General features: G+C 45.1%; 2 protein-coding genes across 11 annotated transcripts in view; both read right to left on the bottom strand.

Annotated features, from left to right (window-relative positions):
* Positions 1-1,125: 1,125 nt before the first annotated feature.
* Positions 1,126-20,583, bottom strand: part of LOC118378216 (RNA-binding protein Musashi homolog 1) — a 56,731-nt gene continuing 37,273 nt past the window's right edge. Inside the window, exons 8-14 of one of the 2 annotated variants that reach the window (XM_052473685.1) lie at positions 7,265-7,347; positions 6,190-6,307; positions 5,655-5,735; positions 4,950-5,006; positions 4,564-4,620; positions 4,055-4,209; positions 1,126-3,624 (exon numbers count right to left, since the gene is read on the bottom strand). In XM_052473685.1, the coding sequence (XP_052329645.1) occupies positions 3,586-3,624; positions 4,055-4,209; positions 4,564-4,620; positions 4,950-5,006; positions 5,655-5,735; positions 6,190-6,307; positions 7,265-7,347 (590 nt within the window). In that variant the 3' untranslated portion in view covers positions 1,126-3,585. The remainder of the gene's footprint in view (positions 3,625-4,054; positions 4,210-4,563; positions 4,621-4,949; positions 5,007-5,654; positions 5,736-6,189; positions 6,308-7,264; positions 7,348-20,583) is intronic. The other variant, XM_052473686.1, reaches the window with a different exon arrangement.
* Positions 7,914-13,907, bottom strand: LOC127910333 (uncharacterized). Of its 9 annotated transcripts, none has more exons than XR_008074412.1 (5): positions 11,887-12,072; positions 11,505-11,774; positions 11,266-11,310; positions 9,047-9,136; positions 8,686-8,769 (listed from the first exon to the last, which is right to left on the bottom strand). XR_008074412.1 is itself a non-coding variant. In XM_052473680.1 (4 exons), the coding sequence occupies exons 1-4, from the start codon at positions 12,178-12,180 to the stop codon at positions 7,930-7,932; spliced, it is 936 nt and encodes a 311-aa protein (XP_052329640.1). In that variant the 5' UTR covers positions 12,181-13,907; the 3' UTR covers positions 7,914-7,929. The 9 variants fall into 9 exon arrangements, 1 of the variants encoding a protein (XP_052329640.1); XR_008074414.1 differs by lacking the exon at positions 9,047-9,136 and adding an exon at positions 9,266-9,359 and having other exon boundaries at positions 8,686-8,765; XR_008074413.1 differs by lacking the exon at positions 9,047-9,136 and adding an exon at positions 9,726-9,815.

Below are 20,583 nucleotides of genomic sequence, written 5' to 3' on the forward strand. Positions count from 1 at the left end.
ACTCTTAGCTCCCAAATGCCCTCATATCGGCTCCAGAACCAGAGGGCCAAAAAAAGAATGATGGCCAAATGACCTTGAACCCTGGAGCTTCAGGGATGGTACAGGAAACACTGTACAAGTAAAAATCCCACTCAAGATGAAAAAAGGGTATAAAATCAGACTTTGACAAAGGAACAATGGAATAGCCAGTGAAGGAGTAAAGGTTGTCAAGCTTCCAGGAACTGATCGAAACTGTGTGAGAGGTCTGAAGAAGGGAGGTAGTTGTTGGGATTAGGCGTGAGGAGGACTGTACCCCCACACACCTCACCCCCCTCCCCAGGCAAGAGAAAGGAGGGAGAAGAGAGATCAGGACTTGACCTAATTTGCTGTGGTTAACATTAATATCCCTCTTTCTCACACACATAGACCTACAGATTGGAATCTCCAGCATCCCCAAATGACAGTTTGGTAAATGTACAACACTGTATTCCCCACACTCACAAACAACATTTACTCACACTGCAATCAATACACAAGGGTGAATAGCCAACCCTACTGCTTCTGTTTCAGCCCACCTTGAGCACACCCAGCTCATGTTCAGTAGGCACGAAACAGGACAAATATACCTAGTAAAAATGTTACATATTATTATTATGCTTTGCTTTGTGACACTGCCAAGGTCAGGAGTGGTGCTGTAGTCCTGCCAAAATATATGTGCTAATGCTTCCCATACATTTATATTCTCCTCCTACTATAGATGGGCTTACTAGAGGCTAGTACAAATGACATCAGTCCCTGAGAGTGATGACACAACAGTCTAGATGACACTGTAGCTAAGCACATGTTGACATGTCATGGTACCTGTTCTGCAGGATTAAGTTAATATCAAATTTCAAGACATTCTAAAATGAAATTGCAACACTGTGACCCAATAACACATTGTATAACTTGCAATAGGACAACCGTCAAAATACACAAAGGGTATAAAAGCTCTCCTTCAATATTTATTTATGTTATACCTACATTTATGGAAGCAGATTCATTCCAAAACAAATACAAATTTAAATCAAAATATTTGTTTTGGTATTAATCTGCTTTCATTCAACTTAGTCTTGAACTCTCAGAAAAACAAACAGAACCACAATCTCAGTGGAATACTTTAAAATAATTTATTAGGAATTGTAAAATTGAAATTTCCAGAGTAGAACAAAATAAGAAATACATATGACAAAGCGGGCGGGGAACAGTCCAAATAAAAGTTTAGTTACAGTGTTGGTCAAGACCTTGGAGCTTTAACAACCAAGGCCTTGCCCCTTTCCCGACCCTGAAGAAAGCATCAACACAAACAAACAAACAAAACACCAGCGTCTTAAAAATCACTGAATCATTATTGTACATGGGGAACGAAATCGTACAAAAGAAAAATATAGTTTTTTTTTGTTCTGAAAATAAGTCTTAATGCCATGGAATTATCAATACTCATATTGCTATTAATATAATTATTATTTCTAAGGTAAAAAATAACTTATTGCTTTTTGTAAGTTAAAAAGTTACAGTGTTCGTGTCCAGCAGTAGTTTTGTGTAGTGACCCAGCCAGTCGGAAAAGGGCAGTACTAGCCAGTTCAAAATGGGAGATTCTTTTTCATGTTTATTGGAAGACTTTGAGGAAAATATACAAAATTCATGTGATTTTCATTGAAATAGCGTTGTGACACTCTGTCTCCTCCTCCCTTCCAGCTACTGGTCTGTGTATACCTATTTTCTGTACTGACTGGGACAGAGGCCCTATTCTATTTTGATTTATCTAGCCCTAGTCCCTATGTGCAGGGTGTTAGACTAAATGGAACCAGGCAAACATATCAGTACCAAAATGGCTGTACCAAAATCAAACAAATGCATCTCAACTGTCGAATGTAGCTAGTTCCATACTTCACCTCACTATTGTGCGTGTACACAAACACTCACACACACAAACACACGTTCACACATAATGACACACACACTTTCAGAAGTCATCAGAGGACAAATACAACCATGATGTAATAGTATTTTAAGAGTCAATTGCTTTGTTAAGTATGTCCTTCATTTGTTTCTATGGTCCATATGACCCTTACACTGAACACCAAGAAAGAAAAAACATAATGAAGGAAAATAGCGCAAAATATATCTAAAATAGCACAAAATATATCCCACCAAAAAGCTGTATTAAAGCCCACCCAATCCCCCTTAATCCCACCCATGCACCCTCACCATAGCCAATATATAAAAAAACAGGGCCTCATTTAAGTTTTTCCTTATCCAATCATCTGTTCCAATTCAAGTTCTTCTGAGGGATACGTGGATGTCATGTCCATATAACTAGAATAACTAGAATGGGAATCCCCATTCAAGTAATTCTATTTTTATGTTCTTGTGACGTGATAAGACTGTGCCTTTAAGGGGCCCGATTCAATAGAAACCGGTTACTGGCACAAATCAAAAATAACTCTGTAGCGCTGTATGACAAAATGCAGATTTGGAATTCACACACTACAGTTAATACATGTTTACAGTAAGACACGGAATGAAACTCAACTGCATGTAAATTCAAGCGTGTTCTCTTGTTGTTAATTTTGGATAATCTCTGAAACCAATTTCTAATGAATAGGATCTTATCATTCCGACTTATTTACAAATATCATCTAGTCTTCAACCCTGCTCATGCATGTTGTTGGCCTAAACACTAAACAAATGCTTAGGAGATAGCCACGTTCAAGTAGAAGTTAAAAAGACTTCCAGTTTAAATGGCGCCCGACCGATTAATAGTAACATTACCTGCCAATCAAAGTACAACCCCCCCCCCCAAACACTATATACAATATTTTACAGGAAGGAAATAAAATATTCCTTTCAAAACCAATTACGGAATAAAATACCTTACCGATTATCATCATTACGTTCAATATTAATAACAATATTACAAATGTTTTGTTTTAAAAACTATCAAAATATACATTTTAGTTTTCTTTTCATGTTTCCTGGGACATCATTTCTTTGTTCTTTCACTGTTTAAAATGGGTTAGGTACTCATTTTGACAAGGAGACCCAATCCCACACACCATTTCAGTTCTCTCTACCCCTCTATTCTCCTCGTTCTCTCCATCTCACCTCAGTAACACATTAAAGGGAGGTCAAAGGAGCAGACAATAAATCAAAACATTGTGATTAAATAGAAATTCCTCAGATATAAAGTAAAAATACATCTGACAGAATCTGTGTTTGCCATGAGCGCAACCCAGTCGTTCTTTTCACATGTATTTTTCTGTCAGAACAATATTTTTAAAAAGAAACAGCATTGGAATCTAATGAAATAAACCTACGTGAAGGTAAAGAATAGAAGAAACAAGGGACTGAGAAGAGGAAGTGATATTAGTACAGTAATACAAGATACAGGAGTCTAAAAGATCAAATATCTTCTTCAGTCGGTGGGTGGATTCAGAGGGAGCCAGGGGTGGGGTTTGACCTGTGGCTGCCAATTGGATTGTGCCATGGGTAGGCACACAGCAGTTTGATTGGCTCGTCAGCAGAAGAAACCTCCTTCCGTGTCCGGTGATTGGGTGAATCTACTTAGTGGTACCCGTTGGTAAAGGCTGCGATCAGAGGACCCTGAGAAAGAAGAGAGACACACAGACTATTAGAGAGTGAAGCTGGTAGATATTTTGAAATTCAGAAAGGAGATGATTAAACAAAATTGCAAATAGTGCAGTGATTTGTCATTATCGAATAAATCGAATTTTGGCAGCTTTACACTTCCATATTAAACTGGTAAGCAAACCCCTGGCTTCCCCTAGCATCAGATACATGCCATATGCCACCAAGCGGGCTCCTTTAGCTGATTCTTATAGATCCCTCTTTGCGATATTCCAACCCTTGGTTGTATTCATTAGGAACCAAAAGGAACAAAACAGACTGAAGCAAGGAAGGACTACCTGGACTTGTCAAATAAGAAATGCTCATTTTCCATTGCAAATAATTTTGCTATGGTTTGCCCTAATGAACACAACGACCCTGTTCTGTCTCAGTGATAGTGACGTACCCCGAGACCGTGGCCAAATCCTGAGTTGGGGCCAGGACTGGCTGTGCTGAGATAGCTGCTGACTGCTGAGTCCTGACTTGCTGCTGCATACAGGTCAGCCATTGGCCCAGGGCTGCTGGTGCCCAGGTAGCCTGAGTTACGTGACTGGGTGGTACCTGAGAGTGTGAGAGAGAGAGAGAGAGTGTGAGAGAGAGAGTGTGTGAGAGAGAGAGAGAGAGAGAGAGAGAGAGTGTGAGAGAGAGAGTGTGAGAGAGAGAGTGTGAGAGAGTGTGAGAGAGAGAGTGTGAGAGAGAGAGAGAGAGAGAGAGAGAGAGAGAGAGAGAGAGAGAGAGAGAGAGAGAGAGAGAGAGAGAGAGAGAGAGAGAGAGAGAGAGAGAGAGAGAGAGAGAGAGAGAGAGAGAGAGAGAGAGAGAGAGACAGGGCGAGGGGAGAGAGAGACAGTCAGTCAGTCACATACACATGGACGACAGACAGACACAAACAGAATGATGAAGGAGAATTATCTTTACCTCTCATAGCAGCTGCTGCTGCCGCTGCCATTGGTCCATAGGCTGACAGTGGAATGGCTGAGGGACAGAGGAGAGAGGGACAATTTCACAGTGTTAGGCAGTGTGTGAATTTAGTTCACCAAACCATTCATCGTCAGGTAGTTGACAGTTTTAAAGATGGTGAAACCATGCAGAAAATATCCAAGCATTACATTGCTGCGGTCAATTCCATGATCATCAATATTTTTTGTTGTTGCAAAAGTTGTGCTTACATCAAAGTTATTAGGCTTAAACTCTTCCCGATTGGAAAAAGGAGGGCCATTACAACATTCCGCAACAGGCTAGCACTGTTGCCTTGCAAATAAAGAGAAAGAGAGCTGCTTGTAGATCTTAGAGGAGTCACTGACCTGTGAGCTCAGAGGGGTGGGGTGATGTCAGAAGGGGGGTCCTCTCTAAATGGAATTCTAGAACAGAAATGTCAAGAGAGCGCTTTTTTAATACAAACACCATCCCAGACAGACAGACAGACAGACAGACAGACAGACAGACAGACAGACAGACAGACAGACAGACAGACAGACAGACAGACAGACAGACAGACAGACAGACAGGCACATAGGAGAACACACACAAGAAAGCCATTTACAGTGAAGCGACTACAGGGGAGAAGGGTGGTAGGGAAAAGGGAGAGGAAGGAAGAGCCGTGAGGGGAGAGTGGAAATGAAAGAAGGAGAAAATTAGGCGATGGGGAAGGAGATAGAAGTACAGCACATTTTAACAGATTGCAAGATTACTTTTACCATGAGAGGGGAGGGGAAATGGAGAAGAGGACCAGAAAGAGGAGGATGAGAAATCCTAACTACAACTCTCTGAAATCTACAAGCAGCCAGATACTCTGCTATATGTGCTTATAAATGGAGTATAAAGTGTAGCTGTGTGTGTATATGTTTATCAACTAACATAAAAATAACATCAATATGTATCTGTTTGGATCACTAGGCCAATGCATTGTTTCCTAGGCAGATCTTTGGATGAATAACAGATTCAAGTCATCTGTACATCTGTAACTCAACCTCTCCATGAATCAATGTGACAGAGAGTGATGTTCATACCAGGGAACTGGTAGGTGTATCCAGGAGCGATGCCAGGGTAGCTGCGGCTAGCGTACGTAGCTGCTTGGAAGCCTGGGTAGCCTGCGAAAAGAGAGACAAATAAATACCCATCAGGATATGGCTGAACACAGCTGAAGGAGATAAAATTGCATTCATATTAGACATCATGTAGCATGTAGCAACTAGCACTACAACTCTGTACCAATGCTGTTGCCATAACTGTAGGTGGAGCAAGAGACAATGATTTCACTGTGGGCCATGGCTTACTTGAGTTCCACTGAAACACCTTCTCCCTCTACCTCTCCTCCCATCTCTTTAGCCCTGCTCTCCGGTACTGGTCCTGAACTCATAAAGCTTCTTTAAGTAGGAGTGTTGATCTAGGATCAGGTCTCCCCGGTTATATCATGTAAATCGTATTCATTGTGAATTCAAAACACAAAACTAGATCAGCACCCCTACTCAAAGACGCTTTGTGAATATGGTTCCAGTGTTTAGTGGTGGCAACATGACCGTGTTATTGATGTCCTGTTCTTACTCAGCATGCCGATCCCCAGCATGAAAGCGTCCACGCCGTAGGGCATAATCCTGGCACGACCTCGAGCCGTACCCGTCGGTGACATCACTTCCTTGGGCTGGGCTTTCTTGCACTCCACCTGGAGAGGAAAGCTAATACTTTTAGATATTCTGCACAAAGACACACACTCCTCGCCATCAACACTGGCACACACACACTCGCACATACACATACTGTACATGTTGTCCACATACACACTGTACATGTTGTCCACATACATCCTATACATGTTGTCCACATACATACTGTACATGTTGTCCACATACACACTGTACATGTTGTCCACATACACACTGTACATGTTGTCCACATACACTGTACATGTTGTCCACATACACACTGTACATGTTGTCCACATACATACTGTACATGTTGTCCACATACATACTGTACATGTTGTCCACATACACACTGTGCATGTTGTCCACATACATACTGTACATGTTGTGCACATACATACTGTACATGTTGTCCACATACACACTGTACATGTTGTCCACATACATACTGTACATGTTGTCCACATACACACTGTGCATGTTGTCCACATACATACTGTACATGTTGTCCACATACATACTGTACATGTTGTCCACATACACACTGTACATGTTGTCCACATACACACTGTACATGTTGTCCACATACATACTGTACATGTTGTCCACATACATACTGTACATGTTGTCCACATACATACTGAACATGTTGTCCACATACACACTGTACATGTTGTCCACATACATACTGTACATGTTGTCCACATACACACTGTACATGTTGTCCACATACATACTGTACATGTTGTCCACATACATACTGTACATGTTGTCCACATACACACTGTACATGTTGTCCACATACATACTGTACATGTTGTCCACATACACACTGTACATGTTGTCCACATACACACTGTACTTGTTGTCCACATACATACTGTACATGTTGTCCACATACATACTGTACATGTTGTCCACATACATACTGAACATGTTGCCCACATACACACTGTACATGTTGTCCACATACATACCATTTTGTTGTTGATTTCGTGGAAGTGGATCTCACACACTTTTTCCACCATGTCTTCATTCTCAAAGGTCACAAAGCCGAATCCTGGGGGACACAGGAACACAGACAGACTGCTTTAGCTTTCCACTATGGCCATTTGTTTTACATTTCTATCAGACTGACTGCAATCATGACTTCACATGTCCAGTTCTTTCTTTCCTTGAAGACAAGGAGATGAGGGGAAGAGGCGAGGAAAGAAAGTTAATGATTGGGACACAGCCCCTTTAATGCTCACTTTTCCCTCACGTTTCGGGCTAATAACCGAAAGGTTGTTAGATCGAATCCCTGAGCTGACAAGGTACAAATCTGTCGTTCTGCCCCCTGAAAATGTCAGTTAACCCACTGTTCGTAAGCCATCATTGTAAATAATAATTTGTTCTTAACTTACTTGCCTTGGTAAATAAAGGTTTAAAAAAATCTATATATACCCTTCCTTTCTCCATCAAAGCATGTTTAATTTGCTTTCAACTATTCAATCCCTTTCAGATGAAAGAACAAATAGGTAGCGGAGACTACATCAAAGTATTGAGACTCACCTGGTCTCTACCCCTTTTCCCTCTCTCTCCCTACCCCATTACGGACAGATCGGAATTAAGGGGGGGGGGGCTGGTCCAACTCAAAGTGGCATTAAAGAAAAAATGCGCCTCCCTCCCCAAAGTTCCAACATGTTTCACATGACCCTACCTTTGTACTGGGGATTTTCCACCAACATGTTTCACATGACCCTACCTTTGTACTGGGGATTTTCCACCAACATGTTTCACACGACCCTACCTTTGTACTGGGGATTTTCCACCAACATGTTTCACACGACCCTACCTTTGTACTGGGGATTTTCCACCAACATGTTTCACATGACCCTACCTTTGTACTGGGGATTTTCCACCAACATGTTTCACATGACCCTACCTTTGTACTGGGGATTTTCCACCAACATGTTTCACACGACCCTACCTTTGTACTGGGGATTTTCCACCAACATGTTTCACATGACCCTACCTTTGTACTGGGATTTTCCACCAACATGTTTCACACGACCCTACCTTTGTACTGGGATTTTCCACCAACATGTTTCACATGACCCTACCTTTGTACTGGGGATTTTCCACCAACATGTTTCACATGACCCTACCTTTGTACTGGGGATTTTCCACCAACATGTTTCACATGACCCTACCTTTGTACTGGGGATTTTCCACCAACATGTTTCACATGACCCTACCTTTGTACTGGAGATTTTCCACCAACATGATTTTCCACCAACATGTTTCACGACGATACCTTTGTACTGGGGATTTTCCACCAACATGTTTCACATGACCCTACCTTTGTACTGGGGATTTTCCACCAACATGTTTCATGACCCTATGACCCTACCTTTGTACTGGGGATTTTCCACCAACATGTTTCACACGACCCTACCTTTGTACTGGGGATTTTCCACCAACATGTTTCACAAGACCCTACCTTTGTACTGGGGATTTTCCACCAACATGTTTCACATGACCCTACCTTTGTACTGGGGATTTTCCACCAACATGATTTTCCACCAACACGACCCTACCTTTGTACTGGGGATTTTCCACCAACATGTTTCACATGACCCTACCTTTGTACTGGGGATTTTCCACCAACATGTTTCACATGACCCTACCTTTGTACTGGGGATTTTCCACCAACATGTTTCACATGACCCTACCTTTGTACTGGGGATTTTCCACCAACATGTTTCACACGACGATACCTTTGTACTGGGGATTTTCCACCAACATGTTTCACATGACCCTACCTTTGTACTGGGGATTTTCCACCAACATGTTTCACACGACCCTACCTTTGTACTGGGGATTTTCCACCAACATGTTTCACATGACCCTACCTTTGTACTGGGATTTTCCACCAACATGTTTTGTACTGGGGATTTTCCACCAACATGTTTCACATGACCCTACCACGACCCTACCTACCTTTGTACTGGGGATTTTCCACCAACATGTTTCACATGACCCTACCTTTGTACTGGGGATTTTCCACCAACATGTTTCACACGACCCTACCTTTGTACTGGGGATTTTCCACCAACATGTTTCACATGACCCTACCTTTGTACTGGGGATTTTCCACCAACATGTTTCACCACGACCCTACCTTTGTACTGGGGATTTTCCACCAACATGTTTCACACGACCCTAGCTTTGTACTGGGGATTTTCCACCAACATGTTTCACATGACCCTACCTTTGTACTGGGGATTTTCCACCAACATGTTTCACATGACCCTACCTTTGTACTGGGGATTTTCCACCAACATGTTTCACATGACCCTACCTTTGTACTGGGGATTTTCCACCAACATGTTTCATGTTTCACGACCCTACCTTTGTACTGGAGATTTTCCACCAACATGTTTCACACGACGATACCTTTGTACTGGGGATTTTCCACCAACATGTTTCACATGACCCTACCTTTGTACTGGGGATTTTCCACCAACATGTTTCACACGACCCTACCTTTGTACTGGGGATTTTCCACCAACATGTTTCACATGACCCTACCTTTGTACTGGAGATTTTCCACCAACATGTTTCACATGACATGACCCTACCTTTGTACTGGGGATTTTCCACCAACATGTTTCACATGACCCTACCTTTGTACTGGGGATTTTCCACCAACATGTTTCACATGACCCTACCTTTGTACTGGGGATTTTCCACCAACATGTTTCACACGACCCTACCTTTGTACTGGGGATTTTCCACCAACATGTTTCACTTTGTACTGGGGACCCTACCTTTGTACTGGGGATTTTCCACCAACATGTTTCACATGACCCTACCTTTGTACTGGGGATTTTCCACCAACATGTTTCACATGACCCTACCTTTGTACTGGGATTTTCCACCAACATGACCCTACCTTTGTACTGGGGATTTTCCACCAACATGTTTCACATGACCCTACCTTTGTACTGGGGATTTTGACCCACCAACATGTTTCACATGACCCTACCTTTGTACTGGGGTTTTACCCATTTTCCACCAACATGTTTCACAAGACCCTACCTTTGTACTGGGGATTTTCCACCAACATGTTTCACATGACCCTACCTTTGTACTGGGGATTTTCCACCAACATGTTTCACACGACCCTACCTTTGTACTGGGGATTTTCCACCAACATGTTTCACATGACCCTACCTTTGTACTGGGGATTTTCCACCAACATGTTTCACATGACCCTACCTTTGTACTGGGGATTTTCCACCAACATGTTTCACATGACCCTACCTTTGTACTGGGGATTTTCCACCAACATGTTTCACACGACGATACCTTTGTACTGGGGATTTTCCACCAACATGTTTCACATGACCCTACCTTTGTACTGGGGATTTTCCACCAACATGTTTTTTACCCTGGGGACCAACATGTTTCACACTGGGACCCTACCTTTGTACTGGGGATTTTCCACCAACATGTTTCACATGACCCTACCTTTGTACTGGGGATTTTCCACCAACATGTTTCACATGACCCTACCTTTGTACTGGGGATTTTCCACCAACATGTTTCACATGACCCTACCTTTGTTGGGATTTTACTGACCCTACCTTTGGGATTTTCCACAACAACATGTTTCAACACATGACCCTACCTTTGTACTGGGGATTTTCCACCAACATGTTTCACATGACCCTACCCTGGGATTTTCCACCAACATGTTTGTACCTTTGTACTGGGGATTTTCCACCAACATGTTTCACATGACCCTACCTTTGTACTGGGGATTTTCCACCAACATGTTTCACACGACCCTACCTTTGTACTGGGGATTTTCCACCAACATGTTTCACATGACCCTACCTTTGTACTGGGGATTTTCCACCAACATGTTTCACATGACCCTACCATGTTTTGTACTGGGGATTTTCCACCAACATGTTTCACATGACCCTACCTTTGTACTGGGGATTTTCCACCAACATGTTTCACAAGACCCTACCTTTGTACTGGGGATTTTCCACCAACATGTTTCCACCAACATGTTTCACATGACCCTACCTTTGTACTGGGGATTTTCCACCAACATGTTTCACATGACCCTACCTTTGTACTGGGGATTTTCCACCAACATGTTTCACATGACCCTACCTTTGTACTGGGGATTTTCCACCAACATGTTTCACATGACCCTACCTTTGTACTGGGGATTTTCCACCAACATGTTTCACACGACCCTACCTTTGTACTGGGGATTTTCCACCAACATGTTTCACATGACCCTACCTTTGTACTGGGGATTTTCCACCAACATGTTTCACATGACCCTACCTTTGTACTGGGGATTTTCCACCAACATGTTTCACACGACCCTACCTTTGTACTGGGGATTTTCCACCAACATGTTTCACATGACCCTACCTTTGTACTGGGGATTTTCCACCAACATGTTTCACATGACCCTACCTTTGTACTGGGGATTTTCCACCAACATGTTTCACCAACATGACCCTACCTTTGTACTGGGGATTTTCCACCAACATGTTTCTACCATGATTTTCCACCAACACGACCCTACCTTTGTACTGGGGATTTTCCACCAACATGTTTCACACGACCCTACCTTTGTACTGGGGATTTTCCACCAACATGTTTCACACGACCCTACCTTTGTACTGGGGATTTTCCACCAACATGTTTCACATGACCCTACCTTTGTACTGGGGATTTTCCACCAACATGTTTTACACGACCCTACCTTTGTACTGGGGATTTTCCACCAACATGTTTTACACGACCCTACCTTTGTACTGGGGATTTTCCACCAACAGGTTTCTGTGCCAATGCACCACATAACCAAAAAACAAAGCATACCAACTTTGAGCTATTCAATATCATGGTTTGCGTTTTCAGCAATAAATAGACTATGTCAATCTCAACAAACAGAAAATACACATCCCTCCCTACCGTGTAAGGCTTACTCAGTATCGAAGGCTTGACAATCTCCGAATGTCAGAAGAATCTTTCCATTTATCAATTATGCAGTTTGGCTTGATTGATTTTATTTGTCAGTTAAAAAAAGTTTTTTACACAAAGTGACCAGGATTGCACAATAAAGTTGGGGACTTACTTCCATTGTGGTCCCTATTTTTTGACATAAATACATATACAATTACAGAGATACAGACACATTACAGAGAAACAGACAAATTACAGAGAGAGATGAAAAAATGAGGGAGGAGTTTAAGTACAGTTCTTACAAGCTTGTTTGGCTGGTAGCTTATTCTTTAGATGTTTGGGGCTGCAGGTGAACCATGTGCAGGCATAATCAAAGTGACACTGGACTAGCGCCCTTGCCAGAGTCTTTAGGAAAATTTGGCTGGTTCAGCTATCAGCTGTCAGAGATTTGAGCACTAAATGTATCAGGGCATTGCATGCAAAGGCCTATAGGCTTAGGTGTCCACTGTATGATATTAATATTTGTATAAATATATATTACACTGCTATAGTGTAAAGGGAACACTTAAACAACACAATGTAACTCCAAGTCAATCACACTTCTGTGAAATCAAACTGTCCACTTAGGAAGCAACACTGATTGACAATAAATTTCACATGATGTTTTGCAAATGGAATAGACAGGTGGAAATTATAGGCAATTAGCAAGACCCCTTCAATAAAGGAGTGGTTCTGCAGGTGATAACCACAGACCACTTCTCAGTTCCTATACATCCTGGCTGATGTTTTGGTCACTTTTGAATGCTGGCGGTGCTTTCACTCTAGTGGTAGCATGAGACTGAGTCTACAACCCACACAAGTGGCTCAGGTAGTGCAGCTCATCCAGGGATGGCACATCAATGCGAGCTGTGGCAAGGTTTGCTGTGTCTGTCAGCGTAGTGTCCAGAGCATGGAGGCGCTACCAGGAGACAGGCCAGTACATCAGGAGACGTGGAGGAGGCCCTAGGAGGGCAACAACCCAGCAGCAGGACCGCTACCTCCGCCTTTGCGCAAGGAGGAGCACTGCCAGAGCATGGAGGCGCTACCAGGAGACAGGCCAGTACATCAGGAGACGTGGAGGAGGCCCTAGGAGGGCAACAACCCAGCAGCAGGACCGCTACCTCCGCCTTTGCGCAAGGAGGAGCAGGAGGAGCACTGCCAGAGCCCTGCAAAATGACCTCCAGCAGGCCACAAATGTGCATGTGTCTGCTCAAACAGTCAGAAACAGACTCCATGACAGTGGTATGAGGGCCCGACGTCCACAGGTGGAACGTTCTGCTGCCTGCAACATCCTCCAGCATGACCGGTTTGGCGATGGGTCAGTCATGGTGTGGGGTGGCATTTCTTTGGGGGGCCGCACAACCCTCCATGTGCTCGCCAGAGGTAGCCTGACTGCCATTAGGTACCGAAATGAGATCCTCAGACCCCTTGTGAGACCATATGCTGGTGCGGTTGGCCCTGGGTTCCTCCTAATGCAAGACAATGGTAGACCTCATGTGGCTGGAGTGTGTCAGCAGTTCCTGCAAGAGGAATGCATTGATGCTATGGACTGGCCCGCCCGTTCCCCAGACCTGAATCCAATTGAGCACATCTGGGACATCATGTCTCGCTCCATCCACCAGCGGATGCTTTAGTCCAGGTCTGGGAGGAGATCCCTCAGGAGACCATCCGCCACCTCATCAGGAGCATGCCCAGGAGTTGTAGGGAGGTCATACAGGCACGTGGAGGCCACACACACTACTGAGCCTCATTTTGACTTGTTTTAAGGACATTACATCAAAGTTGGATCAGCCTGTAGTGTGGTTTTCCACTTTAATTTTGAGTGTGACTCCAAATCCAGGGTTGCTAAATTTGATTTCCATTGATCATTTTTGTGTTTTTTTTGTCAGCACTGTCACGCCTGGGTCTTAGTATTTTGTGTTTTCTTTAATTATTTGTTCAGGCCAGGGTGTGACATGGGGTTATTGTATTGTCGTATTGGGTTTTTTGTAGGCATTGGGATTATGGTTGATTAGGGGTGTGTCTAGTATAGGCTTGGCTGCCTGAGGCAGTTCTCAATCAGAGTCAGGTGATTCTTGTTGTCTCTGATGGGGAACCATATTTAGGTAGCCTGGGTTTCACTTTGTATTTCGTGGGTGATTGTTCCTGTCTCTGTGTAGTTTCACCAGATAGGCTGTAATTAGGTTTCACGTTCCGTTTTGTTGTTTTGTATTTGTATCAGTTATTTCATGTACCGCGATTCATTCATTAAAGACATGAGTAACCACCACGCTGCATTTCGATCCAACTCTCTTTCAACAAACGAAGAACGCCGTTACAGAATCACCCACCACACACAGACCGAGTGGCGTGGTAACAGGCAGGAAGAGCAGCGAAGGGAGGACGTTATGGACAGCAGAGGCATGGAGTATACGACGTGGGAAGAAATAGACAGGTGGGCGGTCGACCCAGAGAGAGTGCCGGAGCCCGCCTGGGATTCGCTGGAGCAGTGCGAAGAGGGCTATAGGAGAATGGAGTCGAAGAGAAAGACACGGCGGCGCAGAAAGAAACCCGAAAGTCACCCCCAAAAATGTATTGGGGGAGGGCTCAGGGAGAGAGTAGCAGAGTCAGGAGTCAGACCTGAGCCAACTCTCCCTGTTAATTGTGAGGAGCAGCGATCAAAGGACTTCTGGACTTGGGAGGAGATATTAGACGGAAAAGGTCCAAGGGCTCAGCCTGGAGAATATCGCCGTCCCAAGGAAGAACTGGAGGCGGCAAAAGCGGAGAGGCGCTGGTATGAGGAGGCAGCACGGCGACGCGGATGGAAGCCCGAAAAGCAGCCCAAAAAAAATATTGGGGGGAGGGGCTTACAGGGAGTATGGCTACGCCAGGTAGGAGACCTGCGCAAACTCCCTGTGCTTACCGGGGGGCTAGAGAGACCGGGCAGGCACTGTGTTATGCTATGGAGCGCACAGTGTTTCCAGTGCGGGTGCATAGCCCGGTGCGGTTCATACCAGCCCTTCGTATTGGCCGGGCTAGAGTGGGCATCGAGCCAGGTAAGGTTGGGCAGGCTCGGTGCTCAAGAGCTCCAGTGCGCCTGCACAGTCCGGTCTATCCAGAGCCACCTCCACACACCAGTCCTCCGGTAGCAGCTCCCCGCACCAGGCTTCCTGTGCGTGTCCTCGCTCCAGTATCACCAGTGCCAGCACCACGCATCAGGCCTACAGTGCGCCTCGCCTCTCCTGTGCTGTCGGAGTCTCCTGTCCGTTCAGCGCTATCAGAGCCTTCCTTCCCTCCTGCGCTGTCGGAGTCTCCTGTCTGTTCAGCGCTATCAGAGCCTTCCTTCCCTCCTGCGCTGTCGGAGTCTCCCGCCTGTTCAGCGCTATCAGAGCCTTCCTCCTCTACAGCGCTGCCGGAGCCTCCTGCCTGTTCGGAGCAGCCTGAGCTGTCAGTCTGCATGAAGCAGCCAGAGCTGTCAGTCTGCATGAAGCAGCCAGAGCTGTCAGTCTGCATGAAGCAGCCAGAGCTGTCAGTCTGCAAAGAGCTGCCAGTCTGCAAGGAGCTGTCAGTCTGCAAGGAGCTATCAGTCTGCAAGGAGCTGCCAGTCTGCAGGGTGCTGTCAGCCTGCATGGAGCAGTCAGAGCTGTCAGTCTGCATAAAGCAGCCAGAGCTGTCAGTCTGTATGAAGCAGTCAGAGCGCTAAGCCTGCATGGAGCAGTCAGAGCTGTCAGCCTGCATGGAGCAGTCAGAGCTGTCAGTCTGTATGAAGCAGCCAGAGCTGTCAGTCTGCATGAAGCAGCCAGAGCTGTCAGTCTGTATGAAGCAGCCAGAGCTGTCAGTCTGCAAGAAGCAGCCAGAGCTGTCAGTCTGCAAAGAGCTGCCAGTCTGCAAGGAGCTGTCAGTCTGCAAGGAGCTGTCAGTCTGCAAGGAGCTGTCAGCCTGCATGGAGCAGCCAGAGCTGTCAGTCTGCAAGGAGCTGTCAGTCTGCAAGGAGCTGCCAGTCTGCAAGGAGCTGCCAGTCTGCATAGGGCAGCTAGATCCGCCAGTCAGCCATGATCTTCTAGATCTGCCAGTCAACCAGATTCTTCCAGATCTACCAGTCAACCAGTCTCTTCCAGATCTGCCAGTCTGCATAGAGCAGCTAGATCTGCCAGTCAACCAGAATCTTCCAGATCTGCTAGTCAACCAGAATCTTCCAGATCCGCCAGCCAGCCAGGATCTACCGGAGCCTACTACCTGCCTGAGCTTCATCTCAGTACTGGGCTTCCTCTCAGTACTGGGCTTTCTCTCAGTACTGGGCTTCCCCTCAGTTCCGGGCTGCCCCTCAGTCCCGAGCTGCCCCTCAGTCCCGAGCTGCCCCTTCAGTCCTGAGCTGCCCCTCAGTCCGGAGCTGCATCAGTCCCGAGCTGCCCCTCAGTCCCGAGCTGCCCCTTCAGTCCTGAGCTGCCCCTCAGTCCCGAGCTGCATCAGTCCCGAGCTGCCCCTCAGTCACGAGCTGCTCCTCAGTTCAGTGGGGTTCTGGGTGAGGACTATTAGGCCATGGCCGGCGGCGAGGGTGGATTATCCCAGGACGCGAAGGGGAGGAACTAGGACATTAATGGAGTGGGGTCCACATCCTGAGCCGGAACCGCCACCATGGACAAATGCCCACCCGGACCCTCCCTATGGTTTTGAGGTGCGTCCGGGAGTCCGCACCTTAGGGGGGTTCTGTCACGCCTTGGTCTTAGTATTTTGTGTTTTCTTTAATTATTTGTTCAGGCCAGGGTGTGACATGGGGTTATTGTATTGTCGTATTGGGTTTTTTGTAGGCATTGGGATTGTGGTTGATTAGGGGTGTGTCTAGTATAGGCATGGCTGCCTGAGGCAGTTCTCAATCAGAGTCAGGTGATTCTTGTTGTCTCTGATGGGGAACCGTATTTAGGTAGCCTGGGTTTCACTTTGTATTTCATGGGTGATTGTTCCTGTCTCTGTGTAGTTTCACCAGATAGGCTGTAATTAGGTTTCACGTTCCGTTTTGTTGTTTTGTATTTGTATCAGTTATTTCATGTACCGCAATTCATTCATTAAAGACATGAGTAACCACCACCCTGCATTTCGGTCCGACTCTCTTTCAACAAACGAAGAACGCCGTTACAAGCACATTCAACTATGTAAAGAAAAAAATATTTAATAAGAATATTTCATTCATTCAGATCTAGGATGTGTTATTTTTGTGTTCCCTTTATTTTTTTGAGCAGTGTATATACTATATACATATATATATATATATATATATATATATATGTACATATATATTAAATATATACATAAGTATGTATATATATATATGTTTATATATACATATGTATGTGTATGTACAGTGGGGCAAAAAAGTATGTACAGCCCCCAATTGTGCAAGTTCTCCCACTTAAAAAGATGAGAGAGGCCTGTAATTTTCATCATAGGTACACTTCAACTTCGATCATGTGGACTGGGATATGTTCCGCATAGCGTCGAACAACAACATTGATGAATACGCTGATTCGGTGAGCGAGTTTATTTGCAAGTGCATCGGTGATGTTGTACCCACAGCGTCTATTAAAACATTCCCCAACCAGAAACCGTGGATTGATGGCAGCATTTGCACAAAACTGAAAGCGCAAACCACTGCTTTTAATCAGGGAAAAGTGACCGGAAACATGACCGAATACAAACAGTGTAGCTATTCCCTCCGCAAGGCAATCAAACAAGCTAAGAGTCAGTATAGAGACAAAGCAGAGTCGCAATTCAACGGCTCAGACACGAGAGGCATATGTGGCAGGGTCTACAGTCAATCACGGACGACAAAAGAAAAAACAGCCCCATCGCGGACCACGATGTCTTGCTCCCAGACAGACTAAACAACTTCTTTGCTCGCTTTGAGGAAAATACAGTGACACTGACATGGCCCGCTACCAAAACCTGCAGGCTCTCCTTCACTGCAGCCAACGTGAGTAAAACATTTAAACGTGTTGACCCTCGCAAGGCTGCAGGCCCAGACGGCATCCCCTGCCACGTCCTCAGAGCATGCGCAGAACAGCTGGCTGGTGTGTTAAAGGACATATTCAATCAATCCTTATCCCAGTCTGCTGTTCCCACATGCTTCAAGACGGCCACCATTGTTCCTGATCCCAAGAAAGCTAAGGGAACTGAGCTAAATGACTACCGCCCGTAGCACTCACTTCCTTCATCATGAAGTGCTTTGAGAGACTAGTCAAGGGCCATATCACCTCCACCCAACCTGACATCGTAGACCCACTCCAATTTGCTTATTGCCCCAATAGGTCCACAGGCGACACAATCTCAATCACACTGCCCTAACCCAACTGGACAAGAGGAATACCTATGTAAGAATGCTGTTCATCGACTACAGCTCAGCATTTAACACCATAGTACCCTCCAAACTCGTCATTAAGCTTGAGACCCTGGGTCTCGACCCCGCCCTGTGCAACTGGGTCCTGGACTTCCTGACGGGCCGCCCCCAGGTGGTGAGGGTAGGTAACATCTCCACCCCACTGATCCTCAACACTGGGGCCCCACAAGGGTGCATTCTCAGCCCTCTCCTGTACTTCCTGTTCACCCACGACTGCATGGCCATGCACGCTTCCAATTCAATCATCAAGTTTGCAGACAACACTACAGTGGTAGACTTGATTACCAACAACGACGAGACGGCCTACAGGGAGGAGGTGAGGGCCCTCGGAGTGTGGTGTCAGGAAAATAACCTCACACTCAATATCAACAAAACAAAGGAGATGCTTGTGGACTTCAGGAAACAGCAGAGGGAGCAGCCCCATATCCACATCGATGGGACAGTAGTGTAGAGGGTGGAAAGCGTTAAGTTCCTCGGCGTACACATCACGGACAAACTGAAATGGTCCACCCACACAGACAGCGTGGTGAGGAAGGCGCAGCAGCGCCTCTTCAACCTCAGGAGGCTGAAGAAATTTGGCTTATCACCAAAAACACTCACAAACTTTTACAGATGCACAATCGAGAGCATCCTGTCGGGCTGTATAATCGCCTGGTACGGCAACTGCTCCGCCCATAACCGTAAGGCTCTCCAGAGGGTAGTGAGGTCTGCACAATGCATCACCGGGGGCCCTCCAGGACACCTACACCACCCGATGTCACAGGAAGGCCAAAAAGATCATCAAGGACAACAACCACCCGAGCCACTGCCTGTTCACCCCGCTATCATCCAGAAGGCGAGGTCAGTACAGGTGCATCAAAGCAGTGACCGAGAGACTGAAAAACAGCTTCTACCTCAAGGCCATCAGACTGTTAAACAGCCATCACTAACATTGAGTGGCTGCTGCCAACATACTGACTCAGCTCTAGCTACATTAATAATGGAAAAATTGATGGAATAAATGTATCACTAGCCACTTTATATGTTTACATACCCTACGTTACTCATCTCATATGTATATACTGTACTCTATACCATCTACTGCATCTTGCCTATATATATATATATATATATATATATATATATATATATACACACACACAATTGAAGTCGGAAGTTTACATACACCGTAGCCAAATACAAATACATTTAATCCTAGTAAAAATTCCGTCTTAAGTCAGTTAGGATCACCACTTTATTTTAAGAATGTGAAATGTCAGAATAATGGTTTTATTTCAAAATATTTATTTCAGCTTTTATTTCTTTCACCACATTCCTAGTCGGTCAGAAGTTTACATACACTCAATTAGTATTTGGTAGCATTGCCTTTAAATTGTTTAACTTGGATCAAACGTTTCGGGTAGCCCTCTACAAACTTCCCACAATAAGTTGGTTGAATTTTGGCCATTCCTCCTGACAGAGCTGGTGTAACTGAGTCAGGCTTGTAGGGCTCTTTGCTCACACACACTTTTTCAGTTCTGCCCACACATTTTCTATAGGGTTGAGGGCAGGGCTTTGTGACGGCCACTCCAATACCTTGACTTAATTGTACTTAAGACATTTTTGTCACAACTTTGGAAGTATGCTTGGGGTCATTGTCCATTTGGAAGAACCATTTGCGACTAAACTTTAACTTCCTGGCTGATGTTGCTTCAATAAATTCACATAATTTTCCTACGTCATGATGCCATCTATTTTGTGAAGTGCACCAGACACTCCTACAGCAAAACACCCCCACAACATGATCCTGCCACCCTCGTGCGTCACGGTTGGGATGGTGTTCATCAGACCAGAGGACATTTCTCCAAAAAGTACGATCTTTGTCCCATGTGCAGTTGCAAACCGTTGTCTTGCTTTTTTTACAACGGT

The sequence above is a fragment of the Oncorhynchus keta genome, chromosome 21 (assembly GCF_023373465.1).
Source record: "Oncorhynchus keta strain PuntledgeMale-10-30-2019 chromosome 21, Oket_V2, whole genome shotgun sequence".
In the NCBI taxonomy this organism is placed as follows: domain Eukaryota; kingdom Metazoa; phylum Chordata; class Actinopteri; order Salmoniformes; family Salmonidae; genus Oncorhynchus; species Oncorhynchus keta.